At 44.9% G+C, this 23762-nt stretch overlaps 1 protein-coding gene across 1 annotated transcript in view; it reads right to left on the reverse strand.

The window, feature by feature from the left end:
* The window catches only part of ATP11B (ATPase phospholipid transporting 11B (putative)), a 97004-nt gene extending 76245 nt beyond the window's left edge, over positions 1 to 20759 (reverse strand). The window contains 3 exon segments of the mRNA XM_056849791.1: positions 23 to 112; positions 1752 to 1868; positions 20677 to 20759. Coding sequence (XP_056705769.1) covers positions 23 to 112; positions 1752 to 1868; positions 20677 to 20703 — 234 coding nt within the window. The 5' untranslated portion in view covers positions 20704 to 20759.
* Positions 20760 to 23762: the final 3003 nt, after the last annotated feature.

The raw sequence follows: 23762 nt of genomic DNA on the forward strand, positions 1-23762 counted from the left end.
TTCTTAAGTTCGTCCAACTTACCTGAACCAAAAATATAATGAGAAAATAAAAGTTGGCTACCCTCCTGAACTGTTCAAATAAGTTTTTGGGAACGAAATTCCACACAGTGTACTGCAAGAGGGGGAAAAAAAAGAGAAGTTAACTGTAACAGTAGCAGGATTAATTCCACATTACAGGTTGTGTTAAGATGTCACAAACCTGCCTTTGCTTACATAAATATACGTATTCATCTGGTCAACACATTTTTAAAAAATCAACTTCATATCTCAATATCACTTGCGTATTGTGAGCTCCACCCTGACCTGGATGGCCCAGGCTAGCCTGATCTCTCAGAAGCTAAACAGGGTCGATCCTGACTAGTATTTGGACGGGAGACAACCAAGGAATACCAGGGTTGCTATGCAGAGGAAGGCAATGGCAAACCACCGCTGTTAGTCTCTTGCCCTGAAAACCCTTCTGGGTTGCCATAGGTCAGCTGTGACTTGACGACACTTTAAACACACACATTACATACATAGGGATGTTATTATTTTTAGCATTGCTTCAAATTGTATTTTAAATTTGTACTTGCTATGTATGTAGATCTTTGATGTTAGCTGCTCTGACCCTGGTCTTGCCGGGGGAGGGTGGGAAAGAAATAAAATTTCCATTCTGAGCCCCACTGGGCTGAGACACTATGATCTTTCAAGACCCTGTGCCTGCCTTTCATGTTCTTAACTTGATGGTGCTAACCAGATGTCACAGGAGATAAGTTTTTTTTTTTTATCATTAGCTAGGTCTTGGGGGAAGATGATCATTCACATTCACACTCTGCCTATTCCCATTAACTACTCACTTCTGACATCTAACACTAGAAGTACATTCGGTGTTATGCCTCCAGTACGCATATGCACAGTGACAGACAACTTCTCTTTTAAACAGGAGTCAGCGTGGTAACGCAGATACGGCAACCTGGTGAAGACTGTCCATACTGAGGATTTCAGTTTAACGGAGGCTCTTCAAGCAGGAATCGCAGAGAGTCTGCAGTTAAGCTGTTTGATTTTAGATTGTTCGATTTTAATGCGGAATCAATGGCTATGTCAGTCATGAGAGTAACTAAAAAGTAAGGTATCTCGACATCTTGTGCTCGATGGCACATGTTAAGCCGTGCCCTAAATTTCAGAAGTAGGATCAGCCATGAAATACTGTGCAATGCTTAATTTACACAATCCGTTATATAAAAACAAGACGAACTGCATCACACACTTTTCAGATGGTACCAAAAAGCTTAAGAATCAAAAGTCCCTTTCAAATGTTACAGCCATAAGTTCAAGGATCCCACCAACCATTTATAACGGGGTTACAAACACTACCTGCGTCCCTCTTGGTATGAGTGCTTGCCATGTTGTATGAACGGAGCAACGCACGTATTTTCCATGCATGTAAAATTTCAGAGTATAACTTGAAGACCAATGATTGAAAAGTAAACAGCAGGTGTATGGACTCTATGATCTGTTAGGGCTGCAATACCATTCGTAGATGATTTCACTGAGAAACAAAGCTCATGAAAATTGATGAGTTGCAATTTTTATTTTCTCTGGGAAAAGGTATTTCTGAGACTAGCTCTGTAGTAGGGATGACCCTAATTCTGAGTTTTTGGAATGCGTCAGGTTACTTAGCACTGGCACAGCCAAACCTCAACAAGTCACAGTGTACCTTTATCAGGAATGCTCCACGAAGCAACCATGCAGCTGAGTTAGGGTTCCCTTACCTTAGAGGAGATGATTCTGTTATCTGCAAACTTCTGAGGAACATAATGGCCATGCTGGGGAAAACGATTTGCTATGTAAATAGTCCGGGTGTCACTTTGATGTGGTGGGTCAAAACCCTGCAAGGAAGAAACAAAGATTTATTTATTTATGCATTCATTCAATTCATAACCAACCCTCCCCAGCCAAGACCAGGCTCAGGGAGGGAACATCACACATATAATATTAACAGTAAAAGTAATAATTCTAAAATCAAACAATAAAACCCATTAAAAACCATTAAAAACTACAGATGGCGCTTAATTTGGCCTATAGTGCCCGGAATAGGCAGTAGGTGTCCCCCCCCCCAATTAGAGTAACACAGAACAGGGGGGGGGATAGGGAGGCCAGCAGAGGATGATACCCGCAGCTGTCCTCAACTGTAGGCCTGGCGGAAAAGCTCTGTCTTGCAGGCCCTGCGGAACTCTTTAAGGTCCCGCAGGGCCCTGATGTACCAGACAACGCATTCCACCAGGCCGGCGCCAGGGCCGAAAAGGCCAAAAAGATATAACGGGGCGTCTACTTTTGCACAGTAACCGTAACTGGAAATGATTTCTACACCATTTAGCAGGTGCATTGCTTTCTACTAAATCTTATTTCGAGCTCATGGGAAATTAGAACGAAAAATCTTGATTAATGCCCAAGGGCCGCCAACGAGCCTCACTGCTGAACATAGATCTGAACCCAGGCTTCATACATCGAGCCCAAGAGTTCTTTTCACTGCTCTACAAAGGCCACCTGCCTTTTTAATAATTAATTCCCAAATCCTAATCTAAAGCTAACTGCTGAATGGGTATGCAAAGCAGCAGACCAGAAAGCCGGAATATCCACCATACCTGCCTGAATTGCTCTTTAGGGTAATTTAAACACACCAATGAATTAGATTGTTTTAACCGCTGCGTCCTTAGAATTTTGGACTACAGCCGTGTAGCTGCGTCGGTGTGTGCGTCAGAAAATACCCAAGTTGAAGAAGAAAGTGACACCCTTCAGGTGATGCAGCTTCAGGGAAAAACTGCTGCTTTTTCCGCCATAGCACAGAAGAAGCAGGAACTGGATAATGGTGCAGGAAGGATGTGGTGAATACAGTGGAAACAAAGACTGAAAAGACAGGAGTTTGAATTCCGTAATCCTGAAATTATGAGTTGTGGTGGTTACCGTTTCAGCACGGAATACGAAGGCGGAATCAGAAACAGCGGATGTTGCACTCTCATCTAGATTTCCACCTACCGCTATATCGTACACTTCAACCACAGGGCTCAGGGTGCTGTACGTGTTTTTTCCTGCCTCATGCCACCCAGTGTGCAGTTGCCAACAAGTTCTTTCTCCTACACTTGCCCAAAACCTCCATTTGAACATATGAAGCTTCCTTATACTGGATCAGACCCTTGGTCCCTCAAAGTCAGAATTGTCTACTCAGTCCAGCAGCGGCCCTTCAGGGTCTCAGGCTGAGGTCTTTCACACTGCCTACTTGCCTGGTCCCCTTAACTGGAGATGCTGGGGATTGAACCTGTGGCCTTCATGCATTCCAGTCACCAGCAACATTTCCGCCTTGTTGAGATTAAGCTTCAGTTTATTAGCCCACAACCACTACAATGGTTGGCTTTGAACCGATACTGAAAGTACCAATGGACAGGAGAGCTCAGTCCTCACAATCCAACTCTTTGCTAAGAATTCGGAATTTTATTATCATTTTCATGTTACGTTAGGGCAGACAGGGCACAAATAGAAAAAACAGCCTAAGTTTGTGATAAAACTGAGACATACAGCAAGCCAGGAAGAGAGAACTAAACATTTAGGAATAAGCAAGTCCTGGATAAGTAAAGATGGACACCTTACTCTATGATTCTATGTAGCATCCAACAATTTGGTTCTACTAATGGGCCTTGACTCCCTTCTATGGTCTGCAGAAGCAGTAACAGAAGACACGTGGCAACTCAGGCATGGGATTCAGCTTAACCATAGCCAAATGCCAGTGCTGCAGATAACTCTGAAGTACCAGACTATTGAAGCAGTTTCCTCAAAAAGTTTCACTACCGAAAAACACCACAATAAATCACTAATGCCAAAATGTACAAGCTAGGAGACTGTTTGTAGCAACTTCTGACGTACACAGGAAATCCCCACGCTGCACCACAAACTGCTTTTTGAAGCACCCTTCAGTTTCGAAAGAGGTTTATCATGCAGCGCAAAGAACTAAGCACCAGTCCAAAACTCCCTTGAGTGCACACAACTAGCTGCAGTAACTTTCATGAACTTTGCATGCAACTTGGCAGTTATTTCAAGTGAGGTAATGCTGGCATCCAACAAACTCAAGAAACCAGATATTGTATTCTCAACCAAATTAATCTGAGACACAAAATTCTTTGCCAGCATTCTAAAAAGCATTGGTAAAGCACCATTTTTAAAAAACTTTAATATTCCAGATATTGATTTTAAACAGTTCCAGAATCAGCAGTTTCTGAAGGCAAACCACCATGCCACCCCTTAAATGGAAGGCTGATGATTAACCATCTCTATTCTATTTCTGTTGTGTAAACAAAGCCAATAGTTTGGATTTCGTTGGTCACCGCTTTTACTTACACAACTTTGCTAGTAATATTATCCTGCCTATGTTCCACAGCACCTAATATATTTTCCCAGCCATCCCTTTTCTTTGTTTTGAAACCCTCTCTGTTTGGTTGATCAGGTTAGGTGGATTGTTCACCTTCCCAATATTATATATAGTACTGTGTGAACGTTGGCTAGTAGTGGGGCGTGGGTTGCTGATTGGGTGCTGCCATGTTTTAGAATTGTGGTTATGCTTTGTTGTATCTATTGTTATTGTCTTAATATTACTAATGTATTTTATTCTGTGTTGTCCATCAGTCTGTTCACACAGTGACCAACCAGATGCCTCTAGGAGGCCCACAAGCGAGACGACTGCAGCAGCATTGTCCTGCCTGTGTTCCACAGCACCTAATATAATGGGCATGCCCCTCTGACCCTGGAGAGAACAGGAATGCACCATAAGAACATGAGAAAAGTCAAGCTGGATCAAACTGAGGCCCATCAAGTCCAGCAGTCTGCTTACACAGAGGCCAACCAGGTGCCTCTAGGAAGCCCACAAGCAAGATGACTGCAGCAGCATTGTACTGCCTGTGTTCCACAGCACCTAATATATTTTCTCAGCCACCCCCTCAGCCTGTTTTGAAACCCTCTGTTTTGTTAGGTGGATTGTTTGCCTTCCCAATATGATATATAGTATTGTGTAAACGTTGGCTAGTAGTGGGGAGTGGGTTGCTGTATCTATTGATATTGTCTTAATATTACTAATGACTAGTGTCCAGAGGAGGGCGACCAGAATGGTCAAAGGTCTGGAATCCATGCCCTATGAGGAGAGACTTAGGGAGCTGGGTTTGTTTAAGTTTGGAGAAGAGAAGGTTGAGGGGAGACATGATAGCCATGTTTAAATATTTGAAGGGATGTCATGTGGAACTAGCTTGTCCTCGGTTGCTCCAGAGACTAGGACACGGAGTAACGGATTTAAACTAATAAAAAAGCGATTCCACCTAAACATTAGGAAGAACTTTCTGACAGTGAGGGCTGTTCGACGGTGGAATGTGCTGCCTCGGAGGGTGGTGGAGTCCCCGTCTTTGGAGGTTTTTAAGCAGAGGCTAGATGGCCATCTGTCGGGAGTGCTTTGATTGTGGGATCCTGCATGGCGGGGGTAGGGTTAGGGTCCCTGGGGGGAGGTAGATGTTAATTTCCTGCATTGTGCAGGGGGTTGAACTAGATGACCCTGGTGGTCCCCTTCCAACTCTATGATTCTATTATTCTATTTTATTCTGTGTTGTGAACCACCCTGAGCCCTGAGGGGGGAATATTATTATTTTTATATAATATACTATACAATATATTATAATATTAGAATTTATTATTATTATATCTAGATCTTATTTAATGCGGACTTTTTTAAAAAAGTAACCAGATGGAAAATGAGGGTTTCCATGCGGCTTCTGGCATACTGAAGATACCCTCTGGACACAGTTCTGCATAAGAACCGCAGTGTTTAACATTTCTGTTTCCAGGCCATAAAGAGAATCAGAACCTTTCCAGCTCCCTTAGCAAAGAAGGGAAATGCTAATGTGACCCACCGAAGGCACATAAATTCTTTTGCAAGTCCCCAGCTCTATCATTGTATTCATAACGAAAAAGGTTAAGAGTCATGCAAACAAGGCACTAACCAAAAATCCAAGAAAACTCTTTATTGAATCACTGCATTCAAAAGCCTCCGAACGTTTGGAGATTTGATGAGAGGGGAAACGTGGCATTCCATTTCTCAGCAAAAAAAAGAAAAAGAAAAAAGTCCCTTGCTTGCTAAATACCTCCACCCCTGCCTCCAATTTTTATTTGTTAGTGGAGAATTTTTTTTACATATAATAGAGCTTAGCACCAATTATGTCACCTGCAGTTTTGCCAGGCAAAGATGACCTTGTATTTCCAGAAGTGCTTTGTCAGGTCAATTCAGCTCCTGTTATCTGCTGGCTCTCAAAACCTTTGTGCAAGCAATTAGAAGGTGGTGTTTTTTCCTAAAAGGTGGCACTACAGAAGCTCGGTTCAGAGTCGTTCGAAATGCAGGCTCACGGCTACTGGAAGCAATGGCTCAGTGGAGAAACCAGGTCACCGAGAGGACCCTACTGAAAGCGACATGTAAGATGCTATAACTTTGAGGTTTTAAAAGCAAATTCTTCAAGTTATTAGGATTGCCATTCATTCCACTCACCTGCTGCAAAAACCAAAAATGTTAACAAGTAACAAGCACCAGTGGCAAGAACATATGATGTTTTATTGTAAGCATAGGAGAATCACCACTCACATTAACACATGAAGCTGCCTTATACTGAATCAGACTCTTGGTCCATCAAAGTCAGCAGATCTCCAGGGTCTCAGGCAGAGGTCTTTCACATCACCCACTTGCCTAGTCCCTTTAACCGGAGATGCCGGGGATTGAACCTGGGACTGCCTGCATGCCAAGCAGATGCTCTACCACTAAGCCACAGCCCCTTCAACCTCTTGTAAAGAGTTCTCAAACCCCTGGTTTCATCTTAATTGGACTGGTAAATCTCATGACTGAAGAGGAGTATTGGTAATTACTACGGCAACCTGAAGAAAGAACTTTGACTTCATCAATCCATTGCAAACAAAGGCTGAGCCAAGATTTTTGCATGGGGCTGAACAGTTTTGATAAATTCTATAATAGCCCAAACTCATATGATGTCATCAGAGCTCAGAAGCCAAGCAGAGTCAGCACTCGAATGGGAGACCAACACAGAGGGAGGCAATAGCAAGCCACCTCTGCTCGTCTCTTGCTTTGACTCAGTGGTAGACCATCTGCTTGGCATGTAGAAGGTCTCAGGTCCAATCCCTGGCATTTCCAGTTAAAGGGACTAGGCAAGTAGGTGACATGAAAGACTTCTGCCTGAGACCCTGGACAGCTGCTGCTGGTCTGAGTAGACAATACTGACTTTGATGGACCAAGGGTCTGATTCAGTATAAGGCCGCTTCATGTGTTCAGTCCTCCTTTGAGGAGAGGCCGTGCCTCAGTGGTAGAGCATCTGCTTGGCATGCAGAAGGTCCCAGGTTCAATCCCCGGCATAGATGGCACACAGGTCATGCAGTACCTGCTGCGTCAAATAGGCAGGCAGGCCAACCCCCCCCCCAAGCACAATTACACCAGATACCAAGAAAGGGAGGGGGGAAGTAGGGAGGTCAGCATTGATAAACCACCTGCGGCTGCCCTCAGTTATAGGCCTGGCAGAATAGCTCTGTCTTACAGGCCCTGCAGAACTCTTTCAGGTCCTGCAGGATCCTGATGTTACCAGGAAGAGCATTCCACCGGGCCAGGGCCGAAAAAGCCCTGGCTCTCATCGAGGACAGCCACATACTCTTGGGGCCAGGGACCACCAACAAATCATTATCAGTTGATCTTAACGTCCTTAGATGCTGTATAAGCCTGAGTGAGGCAACCTGCAGCACAGAGGGATCACCTACAGTAGAGGTACTTCAGGAAAGCATCTTTTTAGTATATGCCCTGTGGCGCAGAGTGGTAAGCTACAGTACTGCAGTCAAAAGCTCTGCTCACGACCTGAGTTTGATCCCGGCGGAAATTGGTTTCAGGTAGCCGGCTTAAGGTTGACTCAGCCTTCCATCCTTCCGAGGTCGGTAAAATGAGTACCCAGCTTGCTGGGGGGTAAAGCGTAGACGACTGGGGAAGGCAATGGCAAACCACCCCGTATATATAATGCCTAGTAAATGTCGGGATGTGATGTCACCCCATGGTGACCCGGTGTTTGCTCAGGGGACTTTACCATATGTGCTATGTACACTGCACACTTTGAAGAGGATTGTCATCACTTTCTTTGTGCCAACACGGCATACAGTACAAAAAAAGTCTGGCAATATTGAACACTGGCACCGAAAGAGATTTGGAAGCAAAAAAAGGCAGACTGGGGAAAAAATGCTTAGAGGTTTCTCAGCTGCAACCAGACAATTTGTCATGGCACCTGAAGAGCTTTTTATTGACAGCTAATTGCACTTTTCAAGCTTATACCCCAGGAAGAAGGGGAAAATCACTCCCACTGCTTGTTTTGTTTTCCAAGCGGTGTATCCACACAAAGCACACAGCCAAAGACAAACTGCATGCTTCTAGAACAGACAGTTCCAGGGAGAAAATGACGACATCAGAAGCAGACAACAAAAGGGCAACCAAAACGAGAAAGGAGTTCACAAAACGAACATTTATCACAAGGCAAAAAAACAAAAGGCAATAATGCTCCCATGCAGCAACATCAAACACAAGCACGCCCCCACAACCCCTCCCTCTGCATCCGCGCCCACTTGCTCACTAGCAGACACACACACACCAAAACCCTCGGACTAGAATAAACTGAGCAAGAAGAGTGAAGGGGGGGGCAGACCTTTCAGCAGCCATTATGAGCCACAATCTCATCCTGAAATGTCTCCGGGCTTGTGATAATGTTACTGGGGCAGCTCAAGAGACCGCTGGGAACCGGCCGAGCCAAGCAAGGGATATCCTGTATTCAGCAGCTGCGGCCAGAAGAACCCTTGCCATCTGTCCCACATAAATGATGCAACACATAACCAGAACCCCCAACGGACAGGCAGGCGGCAAAACCCCAACTCGGTGGCTTTCTGCAATATTAGTTGGCTTTATAGGGTTGCGCCATTTTGATTTTCTGAGTTATCACTACCAGCTGAAATTTTGAACTTAAAGCTGTCACTCAGTGACAGCTTTAAGTTCAATTTCCAGCTGGTATCGATAATGCGGAAATCAAAATGGCGCTGTGTAACAAAGTGGTTAAGAGTCGTTGTTTGGAGTGATGGACTCTGATCTGGAGAACCGGGTTTGATTCCCCACTCCTCCACATGAGCGGCGGAGGCTAACCTGGTGAACTGGATTTGTTTCCCCACTTCTGCACATGAAGCCAGCTGGGTTACCTTGGGCTAGTCACAGCTCTCTTAGACCTCTCTCGGCCCCACCCAGCTCACAGGGTGTCTGTTGTGGGGAGGGGAAGGTGATTGTAAACTGGTTTGATTCTGCCTTAAGTGGTAGAGGAAGTCGGCATATAAAAACCAACTCCTCTTCTTCTACCCAGGACTACAGGCACAAGACTAGAGATTAATCAGGGACTCTCCGTGTAAAAACTGACTCACTAAAAAAGGGTAAGTCAAGCTCAATGCTAAGCAAGCACCTTAAAAGCTATATAGTAAACCGGTTTGATTATGCCTTAAGTAGTAGAGGAAGTTGGCATATAAAAACCAACTCTTCTTCTTCTACCCAGGGCTATGGGCACAAGACTAGAGATTAATCAGGGACCCTCCATGTATAAATTGACTCGCTAAAAAAGGGCAAGTCAAGCTCAATGCAAAGCAAGCACCTTAAAAGATATCTGGAGCCCGTTATCACTTCTGGAGTAGCGAACAGCAAGAATTTACAGAACATGTAAGCCTTGAAGCCTTCTGATTCATGATAGTAAAGCGTGCCGCCCCAGCTTTCTTCCTTCTGTAGTATCGAGCGCAGTGCTTGCATTCGATGAGATAACTTCCTGTTTCAAATGCCACGTGAAGCATCACAACCAACTCTTCTGTGAACGCAATCTGCACTTGCGAGCCAGGGCTTGCTAACGGCTCCCCCCCCCGCCGCCCCACTTGGCTGGATTTTTCTGCACGAACAGCTGCACCTCGCCTGTTATGCAACACTTGAAACGTTCAGCCAGGCGAGAACTAGACAGGCGCTCACCGACTCCTTCCCTGGCGATAAGAGACATTTCAGGTTCATTTACGCAGCGCTCCTTATCTCGGCCATCCACCCAAGGACCCGGCAGGGTCACAGTTCTCCCGAAGGAGAGAAGGTGAACCGCGGCTGAGTGAGAGGTTTTGAATCTGAGGCTACGGCAGTACTTGAACCAAACAAACCTGTTCACGGCTCACATGGTCGGCTCTCAGGTGACAGTAAGGAAGGCGATTCTCCAAGTATCTCTACTGCAATAATTATTTCACACAGAACATCACGGCCTGCACAGGGAGGGGGCGTGGCTCAGGGGTAAAGCATCTGCTTGGCACACAGAGAAAGTCCCAGGTTCAATCCCCGGCCTCTCCAACTAAAAGGCTTGGGTGTTACGCGATATGAAAGACCTCTCTACCTGAGACCCTGGAGAGCCACTACCAGTCTGAGTAGACAATACTGACTTTGATGGACCGATGGTCTTATTCAGTGTAAGGCAGCTTCACATGTTCATCTTTGCAACTGTTCCAGCACTGTTGTAAGTCTAGAACTTCTGGAATGCACTGTTTCATCCCTTCCTTACTGTAGTGCCAGTAACTCTCTACTACAGCAAGCAAGGTGGATAAAAATGTTAAAAAATTGATTTTTTAAATTTAAATCGGGGTTTTTTAAAAATAAAATGCTTTTTTGAGGAAAATCTATCTAAATATAGTTTAAACAGTTTTCTATAGTCCAGAGGTAACTCATCATGAAATAAGGATTAGTTTTTAATTATGCAGCATGAGACTATATATTCATGCAATATGTTTAAATTGTTGGTAAATGAATCCCATTCATCCATTCACAATGCTCTTCCAGAGATTTCAATTTGGGCAATTTTTCCATCAAGAAGATATAATTACAGCAGGCTGTAAAGAGACCCAGTTTGGTTTTGCCGCAGGCCGTAAAGAGACTCAGTTTGGTTTTGCAGCAGGCCGTAAAGAGACCCAGTTTGGGAATGTTTTGATGAAGTTCCTCTACCTGTGGGTAAGGCTGGCATGTGTGCAAAATGCAAACACTGCAACAAAGAAATGAAAGGCCTGGTGGTCCAACGAAACTGGAAACCACCTCACAATAATTTCATAATTATCTATGTATTTCTAATAGTATTACCAAATCAGTAATTTTTGATATAACTGTAGTTTTTGATATAACTGTAAAACTAATCTGAAGAGTTATTAGTCCAAAAATGAAACCTTCATCTAGTTGTAAATATTAAGATTATACCAGCAAGAATGAGATTTTTATGTAGAAGTGATTGAAATAATGATTTAAATCAAATTTACCTTGAGAGCAAGTCATGAAAATCCTTACAGATATAGCAAGCCTTATTATGGCACCAGAATTATTAGAGTTCTTATTTCAACCTGAACACCTAAGAATAGTTCTGAACTCTCATAATGGCAAATGCATTGATATCCTGTTTTATTTCCATTTCTCCACTAGTCATCATGCATGCACAGAAGATTTACTCTATCCATAACTATATTACCAGATTTGTGGAATTTCACTGCTATGTTCAACTAGCCAATGCGTTTGTCCAGCAGTCATTGAATTAGCTCTTTGGTTGTAAATTTCTACGCCTCTATCAAGAACTCTCCCTAAAAGCTAAAATGAGGCTATTGTGTTTTGGTCACATTTTGGGAATAGTGACTGGAAGAGACAATAATGCTAGGAAAAGCTGAAGGCAGCAGGAAAAGAGGAAGACCCAACATGAGATGGATTAACTCAGTCAAGGAAGCCATGGCTCTCAGTTTGCAAGACCTGAGCAAGGCTGTTCATGACAGGATGTTTTGGAGGGTATTAACTCATGTGTGTGTGTAAAGTGCAAAGTGCCTTCAAATCGCAACCGACTTATAGCGACCCCTTTAGAGGGGTTTTCATGGCAAGAGACTAACAGAGGTGGTTTGCCAGCGCCTTCCTCTGCACAGCAACCCATAGGGTCGGCGTAAATTGGAAGCAACTTGATGACACCTACACACCAAGTGGCTAGATTTCATAAAATAAAAGCCATCACCATAAAAGGCAACAGCTGGTTCCTAATGGTGTTACAGATTCCCACAGCAAACAGTGCGCTGATCTTGGCGCCTGTTGGGTTTGCAAATCTGTCTGCTTCTCATTCTGTTTGGACCTGTTGAGAACAGCTTCTGGGCTTGTTTGTGCCCTGTACCGAAAGCAAAGAGCTCCTCCTTTTATTCTGTCAAAGAGCAGCGCAACACTTGGAGCAGGCTTCTTTTCACGCCACAGAATGCTAACAAGTCAGCCGTACATTTTATAGTGCTCGTCTGGCAAAATGAGCCTCTCCCCCAGTCAAATGCCAGCTCTTCACTCTTAAGGATGCCCAGAAAGCCACTGCGAACTACCCTTGCCTGACTCCACTTGAAGCACATGAACTGCCCAGCACAAGCAAGATATGGGCCAGACGTTTATTTGAAGGTGGCCACAGGTGTGTGTATCGTGGTCCACAGGTGTGTGTATCGTGGTCCAAGATAGGAAAATTTATCACTACAGCGAGCTGGAGATTATTATTCCAACCGCTTTTCATGCTCTGTCACTCCCTAATGAAAGGTCACTGGGGTCAATCTGACATTATCATGCAAAGACTACTGTATTTCAGTTTTCAGATAGATGCAGACAGAATGGACTGGGTGCAGAGGAGAGCGATGAGGATGATCAGGGGCCTGGAGACCAAGACCCACGAGTAAAGGCTGAGGAAGCTGGGAACGTTTAGTCTGGAAAAGAGGAGTCTGAGGGGGTCATGATTGCTCTCTTTAAGTATCTGAAAGGCTTTCACTTAGAGGAAGGCATTGTTGGCAGAGGAGGTTAGGACTTGCAATAATGGGCATACATTACAGATGGAAAGGTACCCACTAGATATTAAGACTTTTTGTTTTTTTACAGTAAGATTAGTTCAGCAGTGGAATCGGCTGCCTAGAGAGGTGGTGACCTCTCCCTCACTGGCAGTCTTCAAGCAGCAGCTAGAATAGATGAACGCTTGTCAGGGATGCTCTAAGCCAGGGGTGTCCAACTCAATTCTTATGAGGGCCAGATATGACATGTCACTTGGTCGGGCCAGGCCATGCCTAGTCAGCCGGGATCAAGTGCGGAAGGGGGGGTGGCGGGGGTGGTCGCGGCGGCTGCCTTGGCTGGCTCGCAGGCCAGATAAGAGCTCTCAAGGGGCTGGATCCAGCCCGTGGGCCTTATGTTTGACACCCCTGCTCTAAGCTGATCCTGCACTGAGCAGAGGGTTGGACAAGATAGCCTTTATGTCCCCTTCCAACTCTATGATTCTATTCTATGCTATCTAAACTCTACAAATAATTCAGTTTTTAAAACATAACACTGTTATCGCATCAGCTCTACCTGGTGCTGCTGCTTCAAATGTTTACTATCAACCAATCTGACCTCACTTGCACACTCTCAGATCTGGCTTTAAAGAAAGAAAGCGCACACTTTGGGGCACAACCCAGAAAGAACCACGCAATGCTGACTTCTTCCTGCCTCATCAGGCAGCTGATCCTTGGTGGGCTCACTCATACCTAGGCTCTGAGAAAGGACCTAAGACCACATAACGTCTATTATCAGCACTGCTAAGATAGTCAGAGCATTCGGAAAAGCCTCCAGCTTAAACAAGGTGCTGTGGAATACCAGCTCCTGGACCTACGGTGTGATGGATGTTTCTTAACCAGTCACAGCAGCCTGGTACCTGGACCCCCATGCATGTCTGGGGTTCAGGGCTGACAGAGAAGCTTGCATTCAGCCACCCTTCATTTATTACATCTATAAATCCCAAGAGCCAGCATGGTGTAGTGATTAAGAGCAGCGGGCTCTAATCTGAAGAACAGGGTTCGATTCCCCACTCCTCCACATGAAGCCAGCTGGGTGACCTTGGGCCAGTCACAGTTCTCTCAGAACTCTCTCAGCCCACGGGGAGGCAGGCAATGGCAAACCACCTCTGAATGTGCTCTTGCCTTGAAAATCATACAGGGGATAGCCATGAATCAGCTGTGACTTGACAGCACAAACAAATAAATCCCCTGCCTGGCTGCAGTTCAACGCCTCTGCCAAATGTAATGTATCTTCTTTTTGCATCATCACTGCTTCAATTATCCACTGACTTGTTTCCCAACCTGCACTCTTTGTATCTTTTCAAATCTGAATAAGCCACAATAATACAGGAAGCATGTCTTGACTGAGCCTAGCTGGTCATCTACTCCTAGTCTCAACTGGCAGCTGTCTCTCCCCTATTCAGGAAAGTTTCATCACCAGAGCTTTCGAGAAGTACTATGACCCTTTACTCAAGCTTAAGCAACCTTTATTACTTTGAATACAAACTTCCTGACTAACACTCACTTCCTCACCTTCAATAATGGCTGGCATGTTGTCAATACCTTTTTGCATATTGAAACTCAGACACTTGTCCAAGAAAGTATACCCAAATGAAGCAATATAGCATGATATTCTAGGTCGGGGGTCCCCAACCTTTTTGAGCCAGAGGGCACATTTGGAATTCTCACATAACATAGGGGGAGTGCAGCTAAAAAAACCGGCTGCCACAGGAATTGGAGCCAGCCACAAAATGATTGCCACAACTTAACTTCAGTAACACAGCACAGATCCTTGAGCTGTGGTGGCAGCTGCCGCCAAAGCGACATTTTTAAAAATCTGCACGGCCAATCAGATCTCCAATAGAATCAGAAGCTTTGTGGAGCAAAAGCCCTACCTGGCCCTGGGGAGGGGCCGTGGCATGCAGAAGGTCCCAGGTTCAATCCTCGGTATCTCCAGTTAAGGCACTAGGTAAATAGGTGATGTGAAAGACCCCTGCCTGAGACCCTGGAGAGCCGCTGCTGGTCTGACAATACTGACTTTGATGGACTGAGGGTCTGATCAGTATAAGGCAGCTTCATGTGTTCATGCGGCTACTTCCTAAAAATACCTGGCAGGTGCCAGAAAAAGTGTTGGCGTGGGTGTCCCCAGCCCCACGTTGGGGACCTCTGTTCTAGGTGTACCTTGTGGTGGGAAGGACCAGCTGGCTCAGAAGGAGTAGCTGTGACGCTTCTCTGCTTTAAAAAAAAAAACCAGGGGAGACGCGCCCTCCGGAGCACCTGGCCAAGGAGCTCAATAAGTCACAGCAGGAGGCCCACAGTGATGGAGGGAACTGCAGCAAAGGCAGTGGTAGCTTTGCCGGTGTTCACGGCTGTAAAAGAGCAAAAGAGCGCTTTGGTGCTTGGATGACCAAGGGGAGCCCTCCACCTCTAAAGACGTTTAATATAGTAAAGCTTGGTTTCTGGGTCATTAATCCCCACACATGGGTGTACTAGCTGGGGACAGAAAAATATTATCTATGAACATAAGAACATATGAAAAGCCCTGCTCAATCAAACCAAGGCCCATCAAGTCCAGCAGTCTGTTCCCACAGCTGCCAACCAGATGCCTCTAGGAAGCCCACAAACAAGATGACTGCAGCAGCATTATCCTGCCTGTGTTTCACAGCACCTAGTATCATAGGCATGCTCCTCTGATCCTGGAGATAATTGGTATATATCATGACTAGTGTCCCATTTTGACTAGTGGCCATGGATATCCCTATCCTCCATGAACATGTCCACTCCCCTCTTTCCACCCACCCCAGTATCAGTTGTATGATAGCTGATTTTAATGGAGAATAGAATAGTAACCACATAGAGTTGAGTCCAACCCAGCCCGACCAAGTGACATGGGAGAGCCAGCGGGGTGTAGTGGCTAAGAGCAGTGGTTTGGAGCGGTGGAGTCTGATCTGGAGAACCAAGTTTGATTCCCCACTAGTCCACATGAGCGGCGGAGGCTAATCTGGTGAACCGGATTTGTTTCCTCACTCCTACGCATGAAGCCAGCTGGTGACCTTGGGCTAGTCACATTCTCTCAGCCTCACCTACCTCACAGGGTGTCTGTTGTGGGGAGGGGAAGGGAAGGCGATTGTAAGCCGGTTTGATTCTGCCTTAAGTGGCAGAGAAAGTCGGCATATAAAAACCAACTCCTCCTCTTCTTATGTCATATCCAGCCCTCATAACAACTGAGTTCAACACCCCTGCTCTAACCACTACACCACACTGGCTCTCTCAAGTCAGTTCGCAAATTACTTTAGAGGATACTGCTTCATCACACGCAAGTGACCAGAACATGTAACTGAACACACACACAAGGCTGGCCATAAACAGAACAAAGCACAGCTAAAGACATGCGCTGTAACTGAACATGATAAACCTGAGCCCCTCAAAGAGCAGATGGGTTTTTAAAAAAAACCTATAGATATCAATGTGAGATATCCACCTCAGATAGGCCTGTGCATCAGCGCAAATCAACGTTCTGGGCATGACCACACACAGGAAGCAGCCCAGACTATAGCAATAAATCAAGACAACCTCCTCTGAAGATCGAGCCATTACATTATTTCTCCCAGGGCATCAGCTGTTTGGGGATTATTGTGGAGTTTGGGGATTATTGCATTAAGAAGTTTCCAACTGCTCAATTCAGATCAGACTATCAAGGTAGCTGGTAAATGCGAATGTGTGCACTGATGATTCCCGATAGAGTAATAATAAAGCAGTCAGAACTAATAACTTAAAGCACTCTCTAACAGCTTCAATATACCAGAAAGAAACCATCTTGCCAGATAATGCAAAGGGGGGGGGGGGAGAACGGGAGACAATGACAGCAAAGAAAGTAATTCCCTAGCGATGACATAAAAGTTGTTTCCTTTTGGTACAATATGGCTCTAGCATTAAACCCAAAAAACAAACAGCGTAATCCATGATCAACATAAGTTGTAGCTCTGTGCCTCAAACAGTTTAATGAGGCTAGCATATTTGTTTCTCTGCCAAAAGGAGGAGCTCCTTTTAAACAGCCTGAAAAATTATTATATAAACATCCTATGAGTATTGAAACAAACCGCTGCATGTTACTTTAACTCTTCCTCTAAAGCTAAAGCCCATCCAGATACAACCAATCAAAAAAACAAGCTAATTGTAAAAGCATAATGGAAGCATCTCTATAAAGTGCTTGAAGCATTTTCTCTTCATTCAGCGTGGAACGTTCTATAAATTACAGAGACACCATTAAGTGCCTCTGCAATTTATATTATGGACAATTCATAAAGAGGCAATCAATACCTGGAGGTTGACTTCACTTGTGAATGGGCTGTAGACTTTTTATCTCAGTTACTGTACTTTATTACACTTATTATTATGTAAATACACAACTCATGGGGGAGGGGGAAATCTCCCCTCCAGTTGTAATTTCTAAGCAAGCCTTTTGCAATAAAACACAAGAAGGCTGTGGCTTGTTTTAAAACCACATGCTACTCATTGTATTGTAAACGTTTAAGAGCTGGAGGATTGAGAAATAAGATGGTGACTAGAACAAGATGGGTTTTTTTTCTAAAGGGAAGAGCAGGAAAAACCATCTCGATGCACCACTCAGATCAAATTGCGTACCAAGTTGCAATACAGATTCAAAAAGTAACAGCCAAAGAGGTCTAAACCAAGTCTTTAAAAGTCTCCTGTCACAGACTAGACCAGTTTTTTATTACAAAACCAGACTGCAGATTGGCCCTTTAAAAACAACAACACCCTACTCCCAGTTAAATAACCTGGGAATGTTGCATTTGATGAGATTAACTGTAGAAATAAAAATTATTGTCAAAGATGACAGTGAAATCTCTGGATATTAATTTCTGAAGCCTTGGTTAAACAGCCTGAGCTTGGTTTCAATGGGAAGCTGACTGCGCCAGTCCAAAACCTGCCAAACTGAATCCAAGCTCAATTGAAGAAACAAACAGTACGCTCCAACTTCCAGAAGGAGGAGTGCGTCTATGTTGTAACACCACTTTCAAAATTTAATCTTGCAATTCAGCGGCTCTTTCCGTAACTACCCTTAACTGGAAAGGTCTCTGCTTGTGATGATCTAGGAAACTTTCTTCTTCTTTCAGCTGTTCCCAAGCCCACTTTCTCACCCGCCACCACTAAGCTAACTCAAGATACTTGAGAGGCAGGGAAGTGTGCTTGTGGGGATGCGTGCGCAAGCAGTAGAACAAGGAGGTGTAGAGAGAGTCCCTGAATACACAAGGGGAAGGGCTGGTTCATGCATTGCATAGAGCAACCTCTCCCCAGGGAGCGGCAGCAAATCCAGAGATTTGCTGGATTTGCTCCAGCATGTGTGCCTGGGCTTGTAGACACAAATGTGTCATATGTGCCCTTGATATTTGCAGGTGCAGGCTTTTAACACCTTAAACTCAACACTCAAGAAATGAAGAGAGGCTTTTCAAGACAAGAACATGCGATGGGGGGGAGTCACACCCTGAGGGTCCTTAGGAGTCCAAGACTCAATAAACAAGGGAGGGACCAGGGCTCAATGGTACAGCATGTGATCTGCATGCAAGAGGGTCCCAGGTTCAATCCCCAGCATCCTGACTGAAGGGAAAACACACACAAGTGAATTTTGATCAGTGAGAGAACCCGCCCTAACATCTGAGTGGAGCTTCAAGAACCTCTACACCTGACCTAAAAGGATCAGTTGTAAAAATGAGGTGTGAAACCTCTTGAGCCCCTTTAGAGCTATTTCCACCCATCATGTCCCTTGCTGTTCAGTAAACAGCAGCTTCACATGTAAGGAGACAGTACTATCCCACCTTTCCTTCCGTGATTTAAAATAACAATCTTATGTGGCAGAAGTAATAGCAGGAAATGTAGAGAATGGGAAAGGAGTGTGTGTGTATGGTGAGGGAGAGCAAAGCTTCAGAAGAAAAAACTCTGTTTTATTGAATATATTTCCATTCGATCTTGCTCAAGGTACCCCAGGCAGAAACCCAGAAAGCAAGCAGACAACATATTTAAGAAATACAAGCTGCTTTGATCCATGCCTTAGATTGGGAGGGGGGGAGACAGAAAAGACCACAACAATGCAAATTAGTCTAACTTAGAAGGGAAATAGATCACTTTGGGTATTAGTCTGTCCCTAGCAGGAGAAAAGAGCCAGAGTCCAGTAGCACCTTAAAGACTAACAAAATCTCTGGAAGGGTATGAGCTTTCGAGAGCCACAGCTCACTTCTTCAGATATCTGGTATCCGAAGAAGAGAGCTGTGGCTCATGAAAGAGCATACCCTACCAGAAATTTTTCACGGAAGGTAGCCGTGTTAGTCTGTCACTAGCAACAGAAAAGAGCAAGAGTCCAGTAGCACCTTAAAGACTAACAAAATTTCTGGCAGGGTATGAGCTTTCGTATCTGAAGAAGTGAGCTATGGTTCATGAAAGCTCCTACTCTGTTAGCAATTTTGTTAGTCTTTAAGGTGCTACTCGACTCTTGCTCTTTTCTACTGCCAGAGGTTTTGTTAGTCTTTAAGGTGCTATTAGAGAAGCTAACACAGAAACTATCAGAAGAATTCGAGCTGAAATGGCAACCTTTTTATGATTATTATTCAAACAGTACATAAATATTTTAGAACATTAGAAAGTATTGGTAATGAGAATTTGTATAGAAGTATTAAGAGTACGGTATGCTTAGGCTAATACAGCCCTGACCTGGATGGCCCAGGCTAGCCTGATCTCATCAGATCTCAGAAGCTAAGCAGGGTCAGCCCTGGTTAGTATTTGGAAGGGAGACCACCAAGGAAGTCCAGGGTTGCTGGGCAGAGGAAGTCACTGGCAAACCACCTCTGTTAGTCTCTTGCCATGAAAACCCCCCAAAAGGGGTCGCCATAAGTCGGCTGCGACTTGACGGCACTTTACACACACACATGTTTAGGCACTTGAAAGAGTTCCAAGACATTCCAGGATATAGAATAAGGACTGAATCTTTGACAAACTTTTACTTTCCCTTTTCAAAACAGTTTTTGTTAAAGCTCGGAGGAGATAGTTTGTTATATTCTGCTCTCCCCCCCACCCTCCCTTTTTTCTGTTTATCCCTAAGTTTTAAAATTTAAAAAGGTGCTATTAGAAAGGAGCTTTGACCCTCGAAAGTTCATAACCTCCCCACCCCACCCCAAAAACCTAGTTTTGCACCTTTAAGGAGTTCCTGGACTTGAATTGAACAAGAGCGAGAAATGGGCAGAAGAAGAAACATCCCTGGAAGGGGGGGGGAGATGGTGGAGGCGTTTCTCCCTCCGAGCAGCTTCGCCCTCCCCATGTCGGGGGTGGTGGTGGTGGTGGAAAGAGTTGCAGAGGGAAAAGGTTACGTTTTGATCTAATTCAACTGAGTAAAGTAGAAATATTATTAAGGATACTGATTTAGATTATAAGAACCGTAATCAGATTTATATAAGGATTATAATGAATTAGAATTTAAATGCAAAGGGAATACAAAGTTATCAAATAGACAGAGGAGGAGAGAGGGGAAGCCGATGAAATATCAGAATTAATTAATCATTTTGAGAAGAAAAATAATGTTCATATCATAGGACAATGTTATTGAATGATGCAGATTATGGCGATATAAAAAAAAATAAAAATTGAAAGAAAGAAAGAAAGAAAGAAAGAAAGAAAGAAAGAAAGAGTTGCAGAGGAAGGAGGTGGGTCCCGCCCCGCCCCACTCACCAGCTGCTGGCGGATCCACCGCCACATCCCCCCGAGCGAGCCGGCCGGCCTGGCGGTGGGTCCCAGCCCCCTGCGAGCGAGGCGAGGCTCAGCTTCCCCTCGCCTCTCGGTCAAAAGCGCCGCCGCCGCCGCTGCTGTTTCTGCCGCCCGCCTCTGCAACCGCCGCTCCCCATCAGCGCGAAGCCCCGCCGCTTCCCTCGGGAGCAACGCGGAAGTCCCGCCGCCGCCACGCAGGGCCCCCAAGCCGCCGCCGCGGCTGCAGCCCGGCCGCCATCATGGAGCCGCTCGCCCCGCCCTCCCCGCCGTCGCCAGGGGTCTCCCCCGCGGTCCGCTCCGCCTCCAGGAAGTGACGGGGGTGGGGAGGGGGCGGGGATTGGTAGGGCGGGGAAGGGGCGGGGCGGGGAAAGGCGGGGATTGGTAGGGCGGGGCAGGGGAAGGGCGGGGATTGGTAGAGCGGGGAAGGGGCGGGGAGGGGAAGGGCGGGGATTGGTAGGGCGGGGAAGGGGCGGGGATTGGGCGAGGCGGGGCCGGAGAGCAAAAAGGAACTTGTTGGCAGTTGGGGAGGGCAGTTTTTATTTGCTTTGATGTATATCCTGCCCTTTCTGTTTTTTTTTTCATTTTTTAAAATTATTTTCAAATTGATTTACACTCTTAGTTGCTTTTCAATTCACAAGATGCATTATAGAAAAAATTTCTATCTTATCTCTAAGCGAGTATATATATTTAACTTCCCCTCTCCCCTCCTCAGTCCATTTAATATCCATGTTTCTCTCTTTGTATTCCGTTCTAATTCATTATAATAAACCAAATCTGTCAGTCCTACAATACATTTTTTTAACTTTGGTAGTTTAATTACTCCTAACGTTTTGAATTAGATCAATTCATATCCCTTGATATTTCCTATATCCTGCCCTTTCCTGGCAGTGGCCGGGCTCAGGGTGGCTCACAACAAGCTAAAAAAATAAATAAATAGTGTTTTCTATTCCTTGGCTCCATCATCAACCCAAAGGGAGACTGCAACCAAGAAACCAGAAGGAGACTGAGACTGGGAAGGGCAGCTATGAAGGAGCTAGGAAAGATGCTTAAGTGTCAACATGTGTCACTGGCAGCCAAGATCAAGCTAATCCATGTCATAGTATTCCCTATTAGAAAAGTTGGTTTTTACATGCCGACTTTCTCTACCACTTAAGGGAGACTCAAACCGGCTTACGCTCACCTTCCTTTCCCCTCCCCACAACAGACATCATGTGAGGTTGGTGTAGGGTTGCCAACCTCCAGGTAGTCGCTGGCGATCTCCTGCTATTACAACTGATCTCCAGCCGATAAAGATCAGTTCGCCTGGAGAAAATGGCCGCTTTGGCAATTGCACTCTATGGCATTGAAGTCCCTCCCCTCACCAAACCCCACCCCAAAAATCTCCTGCCGGTTGCAGAGGGACCTGGCAACCCTTGGTAGGTGGGGCTGAGAGAGCTCTAACAGAGCTGTGTCTAGCCCAAGGTCACCCAGCTGGCTTCGTGTGTAGGAGTGGGGAAACAAATCCCGTTCACCAGATTAGCCTCTGCCGCTCATGTGGAGGAGTGGGGAATCAAACCCGTTATCCAGATCAGAGTCCACCGCTCTTACCCACTACACCATGCTGGCTCTCTATTACTATATGTGGGTGTGAAATTTGAGCAATGAAGAAAGCTGTAGAAAAGAATAAAAGTCCAGTAGCACCTTAAAGACTAACAAAAGTCTTTCTTTTTTTTAGACTTTAAGGTGTTACTGGATTCTTGCTTTTTTCTGCTGCTGCAGACAGACTAATGTGGCTACCCACCGTGATCTATCTCAAAGAAGAAATCTGACAGGAAGAAAGCCAATTCCTTTGAAATGTGGTGTTGCAGGAGAGTGTTATGGATACCGTGGACCTCCAAAAAGACAAATTAGTGGATTCTAGATCAAATCAAGCCCAAACGGCCCCTGGAAGTTAAAATGACCAAACTGAGGCTGTCGTACTTTGGTCACATTATGAGAAGACAAGAGTCACTGGAAAAGACAATGCTAGGAAAGGGGACGGCAGCAGGAAAAGAGGAAGAGCCAACAAGAGATGGATTGACTCTATAAAGGAAACCACAGCCCTCAGTTTGCAAGACCCAAGCAAGGCTGTTAACGATAGGATGTTTTGAAGGACGTTGATTCATAGGGTCGCCCGCAGTCAGAAGCGACTTGATGGCACTTAACACACAAGCTTTTCTGGACTAAACTTCATTAGATGCAAAATGGGCTACAGCCCACCAAAACTTGTATGTCAATATATCTTTAATCTGCCACCAGACCCCTCTTTATTTTTTCTGTTACCAACTAACACAGCTGCCCCTCTGGAATTACCATGCTAGGGAAGACCAAAGATGTGGGGGGAACCTGGGTGGGTAAGGGGATGGTTGGGAAATGAAACCCACAGTGTAGTTAGCAACAGGTTAAAATGATTTGTAAAAACATGCTTAGATCACAGCCATCTCATCCAGTCCTTATTCATAGACACTGGAGTGTGTGGTTAGTTTAATAAAAGTTTTACAATGCTTCTGAATGATGCTTGGGTTTTGACAAGCCTCCGGGGGAACAACATTCCAAAACTGCCTCTCTCTGGCTGCTCTGGCAATAGTGCTAGTGGTGCTTCCTAGTGTCTTTGCAGTGACTCCGCATTATATGCTTCAGGCATAATATTGTGGGTTAATCCTGCAGGGGTGCTTGTATTTTTGTTTTTAATTAACGCTCACTTTGTACTGCTTTTACATGTGGTAGGTGTTACCCGTTCAATTAATTTAATCTCTGACTTTTGCTATTGGTTTTAATTCCATGCTGCTCTATAAATCAAGTAAATAAAATAAAAAAAATATATAAAAACTATTGCATTGTATTGAGCTGGTTTTACCTGTGTTGCATTTTATCAGCTGTCACTGTTTTAACTGTTTTAAACTTTGAGGATGAAGCTGGGCCTGCAATAGTGAAGACGGTTAAATAAACCCCAGTTTTATAGGTGCAAGGTATGTCTGCACTAGTATTGTCCCTCTTGCCATTTAAGATCCTCTTCCCAAACCCTGCAGGGT

The sequence above is a fragment of the Euleptes europaea genome, chromosome 5 (assembly GCF_029931775.1).
Source record: "Euleptes europaea isolate rEulEur1 chromosome 5, rEulEur1.hap1, whole genome shotgun sequence".
Lineage (NCBI taxonomy): Eukaryota > Metazoa > Chordata > Lepidosauria > Squamata > Sphaerodactylidae > Euleptes > Euleptes europaea.